Source organism: Elephantulus edwardii, unplaced genomic scaffold (assembly GCF_000299155.1).
Source record: "Elephantulus edwardii isolate Elephantulus edwardi_28Jun2011 unplaced genomic scaffold, EleEdw1.0 scaffold00033, whole genome shotgun sequence".
NCBI lineage: Eukaryota > Metazoa > Chordata > Mammalia > Macroscelidea > Macroscelididae > Elephantulus > Elephantulus edwardii.
Window position 1 is genome coordinate 8,083,722 of NW_006399783.1, and position 8,149 is coordinate 8,091,870.

The 8,149-nt window shown below is 38.3% G+C and overlaps 1 protein-coding gene across 1 annotated transcript in view; it reads left to right on the forward strand.

The window, feature by feature from the left end:
* The first annotated feature begins 1,990 nt into the window (after positions 1 to 1,990).
* SPDL1 (spindle apparatus coiled-coil protein 1) overlaps positions 1,991 to 8,149 on the forward strand; it is a 42,873-nt gene continuing 36,714 nt past the window's right edge. The window contains exons 1-2 of the mRNA XM_006884419.1: positions 1,991 to 2,149; positions 3,217 to 3,393. Of these exons, the coding sequence (XP_006884481.1) occupies positions 1,991 to 2,149; positions 3,217 to 3,393 (336 nt within the window). The remainder of the gene's footprint in view (positions 2,150 to 3,216; positions 3,394 to 8,149) is intronic.

The following is an 8,149-nucleotide window of genomic DNA, read 5'->3' on the forward strand; positions in this document are numbered from 1 at the left end:
AACATCTCAAAGGCATTGATTGTTCTTCTGTCATCCTTAGTCATTGTCCAACTTTCTGATGCATAGCAAGTAATTGCTATGCATCCAGGAGACCCTGGACTGGATCAGGCACACTTTAGTCTGTAGACTCACTTCATTGCTAGTCAGCATTCTGGAGAGGTCCCTTACAGCAGATTTTCCTAATACAATTTGTCTTTTTGTTTCCTGAGGGCTGGTGCCAAGATTGTGAAACCAAGTAGCTGAAATTGGACACTGTTGGTTACTGTTACCTTGATTTACTGTTTCTTGGTTTCCTGGAATACTTGCTCTTGGTTTTCCTTTTTTTCCTTCTCCACCTATAACATAGCTTAGTCTTTGGTTGTCTTCATTTATAATTATGCACATCTCAGCGGTAAGAAATCTTGGGGATTTGTGCTGCAAATGTAGTATCTATGGTTATGGGGATATTTAGTGTTGTAGGCAGTACACTTCTTTTGGTGGCTTAATCCACTAGTTCCTCCATAGGAAAAAGATGGGTAATCTCCTTCTGTGCAGTTTACACCCTCCCCAAAACCACTGGAGGGGAGAGTCAGCTATGAGTTGGTGCTGACTCCATGGCAGTCTCTTTATGTACTGTCAAGTTAGAACTGACTCATGGCTGATCCTTCAAGTTTTCAGAGACAATAAATCACATAGCAGGAGATTGTCTGTCTTTCGCAGCTGTTAGATTCAACTATATACCTTTGGCTTGGTAGCACATCTCCTTGCCACTAAGCCACCAGAGCTTGTTGCTCAACAGCAATGAGAGAGGGGAAAATAATATTTATAATTTATATCTCCATCTAGTCTAGACCTCTCTATTCATTTATCCAACTGTCTGCTTGACTTCTTTCACATTAAAAAAAACTGAACTCTTCATTGTCTTTGCCTAAGGTCATGGCTGTATTACTCTGAGTTGCTCAGGCTAGAAGCTGTGAAGATATCTCTGACTTCTGTCTTTTTCACAAATGCCATTATTTTGTCAGAAAATCATGTTGACTTTGCTTTCAAAATAATGTGAAAAATCTATTTCTCCCATCTCCTATATTACTTCCTTGATCTGAGCAACCACCTTGCCTGATCTCCCTGCTTCCAACCTTGATCCCCTCCAAACTATTCAGTACAATATCCATATGATTGTTTTAAAATGTATCAGATCTTATGCTATAAACTTTGCAGTGAATCCCTTATTTTACTCAGATTCCAGAGTCCTTACAATGACCTGATCTGCCTGCTTCCCCGATTAGCTACTCTGACTTAACTCTTATCTTGTTCATTCTCTGAGCCTCTTTCCATGGAGGACCTTTCCCTACGCTTGAAGATTCTTCCCTAAATAGCTGCCTGATACATGTCTTCATCCTCCACAAGCCTTTGCTTAGCAATCACCTGTGAGTATTCCAGTCCATTGCTTGTATTTTAAATTTCTCCTCTAGTTCCCAGCTCCTTTGCCCTGCTTGGGATTTGATTTTTGTTGTTGTTGTTTTGGTTTGGTTTTTTTCCAGTATCTGGTTTCTAGTGTTTGTCTTCCTCCGCTGAAATGTAATCTTAATGGAGCTTTTTTGTACATTTGTCCTCTAATATATCCAAGTGCCCAGAACTGAACCTAGCACATAATGGTCTTTGAGAGATATTTGTTGAATGAATTAACTGGAAATACAGAGAAACTTTAATGGCCTGGTGCTCTTTGAAGGCAAAGCTGAGCTGGGATCTGGCCTTGGAGGGCAGAAGCAAATAGAGAGGATGGTGAATGAGGTTAAGATAAAGTGAAATGTTTCTATCTTTGTTTGCCTTCTCAGAACTTGAGAATGAGAACATCTCTTAATTACTATGAACACAGTTTATATTTTATATGCTCTCATGAATAAGAAAATACTAAAGAGTATTTTCAATAAAGAAAAATTAATATATTCTTGTTTAAACTTAAGCAGTTTTCTTTCCTTTGCTTACAGTACACTAAAACCAGGAAAAGAACATGGAGGAAGATAAAATAGCGGCTCTTCGATCCAAGCTCAGAGAGGTTGAGGATGAGCGACTGAAAGCTGCACAGTATGGTTTACAACTAGTGGAGAGCCAAAATGAGCTGCAGAACCAGCTGGATAAGTGTCGTAATGAAATGATGACCATGACTGAGGTAGGACTCTGTACTCCCATCTGAAAGGTTGTACATAGCTTTTGAATGAATATTTGTCCTGTCTGGTGATTATTAATGTTACCATATTCTCTTCTGAAGATTTTCATCTAGATGCTACCCATTGCCCAGGCGAGAACTATCTGAGAATGACCTAAAAGGGAATGCGCCGAGTGAAGTCTAATACTCTTTCCATTTGCTGTCTCTGACTTGGAAAAATTCTTTGTATAATTGTGCTCCTTATACCATGTAATAGAGCTTAGATTTTATTTTGTGTCTTTGTTCCTCTTAAGTGAACTCATGTTGTTTTGTAACTTTAAACAACGTCCAAGTAATTTACGACACTCAGGTCTTACCAAACCTTATTTCTCCCCTAAAGCCCAGACTTAGGTATTCAACTGCCTGCTAGTGGCCACTTAGACTTAGCAAAAACAGATAAAATAATTGACTCCCTGTTTATTAACCAATGTCTTTTGTTTTGTTTTGGTTTTGTTTTTTAACCAATGTCTTATAGTTTTGTGTTATTTACTTAGCAGTTTTTACAGCATTTATTAGGTTCTCTGAGTCAAAACTGTAGGAGTTTAATTAATATTATCTTTTCCTCTGTTTCTTAGTTTAATCTGTCAACAAATACAATATTTTTTTTTTTTCATTTTCGTCCATTCCTCTAATTCTTTATTTTGTTTAGAGCTACAGAAAGAACATCTCAGTGTTAGATCAAATAATTCTTACTAGGAAACCTAACTGCTATTAAATAATTTTTTCCACATAGAAGAGATTATTTGATACATTGACATGCTAGTAGTATTTTTCACTTCCTTGATAGGGCATAGAAACAATTAATGTATTCTTAATGTGGACTTAAATGCCGTTTCAAGATATTCCTTAGAGTTTTATTAAGACTGATAAACCATAAAATCCTTTTATAGTTGGTATATGGTTGTTCTTGAACTTTAGCAAATATGTGAAATTAGGAATAAAGTAGTTCTAAGTAAGAACTGCTTGTATATGATGGCATTGAGCTATATTTATGTAATTGAATTGTAGTTTCATCTTTCATCTGTTTGCAGAATTATGAACAAGAAAAATACACTCTTCAGAGAGAAGTTGAACTCAAGAGTCGGATGTTAGAAAGTTTGAATTCTGAATGTGAAGCTATAAAACACCAACAGAAAATTCATTTGGAACAATTAGAAGAACAGCTGAACAGACGCCATGGGCAGGAAGTGAATGAGCTAAAAAACAAGGTTTGAAGATCTTATTTATTTGAGAGGAAAAATGTTCCATGTTTACATAACCAGCTGTACATTTTAGGTGATGACTATTACCTGCATAAAATAATGCAGTCAGATTCTGCAGTGTCTTACTATTGGGGGCTGTGTTGGTGTTGTTGCTGTTAGGTGCTTTTCAATCTGTACAACTCATAGTGACCCTCTGAATAACAGATTTGAGCCCTGCACCATCCTCTCTAGCTCTGATGTGCTTGAATCTATTATTAGAGCCGCTCTGTGAGTCTTCCTCCCTGAGAGTCTGCCTTTCTTTTACTGACCCTCCCTTTCCAAGCATGATGTCCTTTTCCAAGGAGTGGCCCTTTCTAATAGCCTTCCCAAAGTACATAGTGCTCCTTGGAGGCAGGTATTGTAAATCTTTGTCTCACGTACTGCAGGCTAGGAGATGTCCTTATAGAGGGACATCATGCTTGGAAAGGTGGAGGGTCAACAAAAGAGAGGGAGGCCCTCAACCAGTTGGATTGACACAGTGACTGCTGCAATGGCATTGATGTGTCAGGAAGTGTGAAGATGGTGCAAGATAGGACAGCATTTGGTTCTGTTTATAGTGTCACTACATGTCATACTCAACTTGATGGCACCTAACAACAACGTGCAAAAAAGCTTCTAAGGAGCACTTTGGTTTTACTTTCTCTAAGACATACTTGTTTGTTCTCTTGCAATCCATGGGATATTCTGTACTTTTCACCAGCACCACAACTCGAAGACATTGATGATTTTTCTGTTTTCCTTATTCATTGTCTAGTATGCAGATGCGTAGCAAGTAATTAAAAAGACCATCAGTTAGGTCATGACTAAGGTGCACCTTAGTCTTTAAACTGGCATCCTTGCTCATTAATGCTGTGGAGAGGTCCTTGGAAGCAGACTTTCTCAATGCAACACATCTTCTGATTGTGGATCCAAGCAAGATGAAATTATTGACAATGTCATTCTTTTATCTATCGTGATGTTGCCTGTTGGCCCAGCGGTGAGGATTTTTGGTTTGTTTTTTTTTTGATAATGCAATATAATCCATATTGAAGGTTGCAGTATTTGATATTTTGCAGCAACTGTTTAAGTTCTTTTCATGGAATGAACACTGAAAACAAAAGTTTACCTAAGGGATTACTATAAATAGTATCAAATAATTAAACATAATTATCTAATTTGGGAGATGAATGTTGTGATTTAATACTAATTGTATAGTCCTGGATAGTGTCCAGAAAGGCCTCTTTTTAATACTTAATAAACCCTTCCATTTGACATTAAGACTAGTCTCAAGTGTAGCAGGGATTTATCCTTTCTCCATACCTTTTCAGTCTATATGCTGAACAGGTCATGCAAGAATCTGGACTTTACAAAGAAGGATGTGGCATCAGGAGTGGAGGAAGATTCATCAACAATCTGTGTTATGCAGATTCCACAACATTACTGAAAGTGATGAAGACTTGAAGCACTTTCTACAGAAGATCAATGACTACAGTCTTCAATATGGATTGCATCTCAACATCAAGAAAACAAAAACCCTCATCACCAGCCCAACAGATAGCATCATGGTAGATAGAGAAAGTATGGAAGTTGTTACTGATTTTGTTTTACTTGCATCCATAATCAATACCTTGGCACCAGTAGACAGGAAATCAGAAGACGAGGTACGTTGGGAAAGTCCAGAGTGCTAAAGAACAAGGATGCCATTTAGAGAATAAGTTGCGCTACATCCAGGCCATGGTCTTCTCAATTGCTTGCTTTGCATCTGAAAGCTGCAGTGACTAAAGATGAAAGAATAAGAATTGATGCCTTTGAGTAACAGTGCTTGAAATGAGTATCAGATATCCCATTGACTGCCAAGAGTATAAACAGGTCAGTCCTGGAGAAAGTGAAACCAGAATACTTCTTGGAGGCAAGAATGGTGAAATTCTGTCTCACTTATATTGAGTATATTGTCAAGAGAAGCTAGTCCTTGGAGAAGAACATCATGCTTGGAAGGGTAGAAAGTTAGCTTAAAAAAGGAAGGCCCTCAATGAAATGGATTAACACAGTGACTATGGCACTGGATCAGGTGTGTTGGAATTGGATAGGGCAGAGTTCTGAGCTGATGTTCATAGGGTCAACATGAGTTGTAATCGTTTTGATGGCACATAACAATAACCTACTTTCTACTTCATACTTTTCAGTGCCCCAAAAGAAAACAGTAAATTTTTGAGAGTTAATGAATTTACACATTCTCATTTATTTGTTGAGGGTGAGCTAACACATATGATAATCCTATTTTCATTGCCATTCTAAGCTTACAGTCATTATTGTTGAGTTAGAATCTGCTCATGGCTTACCCTCCATTGGTTTTCTAAGGCTGTATATTGCATGATTGGAGATTGCCCAACTTTCTCTGAAGTAAAATCCTAGAGAGATGGCCTTTGGATTAGCAGCACAGCTCCCACTACAGGGACATAATCATTATCTCCAGATAACTAGTGAGAAAACCAGTGTTCAAACCAACTGGCCAAAATGACAGAAATTTCTCACCAAGATTTGAATTGAAGTGAGTTTAAACAAAGCCTATATTACTGAACCTCTCTACTTAATCTAAAGCTACATCATATTGACTCTACTTCAAACATACGTGCAAAATACAGTGTTTGTTCAGTGATTACTAATTTCCTATTGACCCTGCAACTACCTAGCACCTGCAGTGGCTTCTGTAGAATCTGGACCTTATGTCATGGCTGCTCTTGAGACAGAAGCAAAGTGCTGACCTAAGCAGACTCCACTCTAGTGGAAGTTAGTATATTTCTGTCTTTTTTTCCAAGAAGTCTCTTTTCCAGCTGTCAGGTTTTTGCCTAGTACATTCCAAGACTTCCGCATCTGTGTTGTTGTATACTCTTGAGTCAGAACCAATCCAAATCTGCAAACCACCAATATTATTACCTAATTTCTCATTAAACTAGCTCACTTTTAAAGTATTTTTTCATCATAAAGACTGAAATTTCATATTTGATCAAGTTGTAATTTTTTTCATGTAAGACTTGTAGCTGTCCTGTCTATACCAAAGCATTCTGATGTAATCTAGCTGGTCTGCAACATATATCAGTTGTAACACTAATGACTGACAATAGTACATTATATTTTTTTTTTTCTGGATAACATTTTCATTTTGTCAGTAACTATCATCTAAGAAAAAAGAGTAATATCAGAAATTTTCTGAAGCTACGCCAAGGCTTTGTATTACTTTTTTTGGTAGAGAAAAGAATCAGTCCATCAAAAAAAAATCTCTTCAGTTCTGTTCTCAAATCACTCATGTGTTAGCTGCCTATTCTGGTTGCTTTTGTGGATTATTTGTGTGTTCATAAAACAGGGCCTGCTACTATCTGTTAAAAGGGTCCTGTTGTTGGTAGTGGTTGCTGTAGAGTGGATTACAACTCATGGCAGCCCTCTGGTGCAGAGTGAAACTACTCTGTAGGGTTTTAAGGCTGTGGTATTTGAAAGCAAATTGCTAAACCTCTCTTCCATGGCACAGCTGAGTGGGCTTTAACTGCTTTGCTTTCAGTTGGTCATTTAGCACTTCACTATTTATACCACTCGTGAACTCCAAAACATACCAGCGACTGTTGTTATGTGCCATCAAGTCAGAACCGACTCATAGCTGACCCTCCACTGGGTTTTCAGAAACTAAAATGTATGAGAGATTGCCCTTCCTTCTCCCTTGGAGCAGCGAGTGGGTTAGAAACTCCTGTCTTTACCCACTAGGCCACCAGAACTCCCTAACAGATGCTTAGCCAGCCTTAGCGGAATAGAAAAATTCGTTCAACTCATCCTGCAGTACATTTGCATCAATCAGGATGTTTTTCAAAGAAACATAATGATTTCTTGTGTAAGTCATTCAGGAAAAATTTTATTTCACATTGTGAAAACTGAAGAGGGAAAAGAAATCCCACTAGGATACTTTTGTCTTTTTAAAATAGGAAATAAATGTCAGGATGTGTTCCTAGACATGTTGAGGCCCTATTGAATATAATTCAGAATATAGATGATAGTACCCCTAGGCTTCAAGACAACTTTTTCTAGATAACACTTACCACTTAATGACTACTAGGCATTGTGCAGCATTATTTTGCCATCTGGTGTCATTTGAGCTACACATTTAACCAGTAATGGTAATCTTGTTTACTTAAGCTGTTTTCCATAGGAGAAATGAAGCTTAGGCAGGCCAGTTAGTTCCCCAAGGAAGAATTCAAACCTAGCACCAACCCTAAGGTTATACACCTCTGTTACACTTTTGTTCCCTTTAAGATCTTTGCTTGGAAAAGTAGAAGGTCATCAAAACAGACTTTCAAGAAGATGAATTTGACATTGTGACTTCAACAATGGCCTTGAGCATGGTGGATATTGTAAGGATGCAAGATGTTGTTGTTAAGTGCCATTGAGTTGCAGGCGACTCCTAGCAACCCTCTGAAGGAGAGTCCTCGAGCTTGGGTGCCTTTGATCCTCTCTCCAGGTTCATAGGGTTTCCTGAGGCAAGCTATTATGGAAGTGGACGCCACTCCTCCTTCCAAGCTTGTTTAATCAGGGAGCTCCACCCCACTCTCAGTCTGCATTGGGTAGCCAGCCATTAATGCATTTGACACATTCTTGTCACAGTGTTCAGCCTCACAGCAACCACAAGTGGCCGTGGGTCGGCAACTTGTACACCAGGGCTATACGACCTAGAGGAATGTCTGAACAAAACAATGAAAGACTG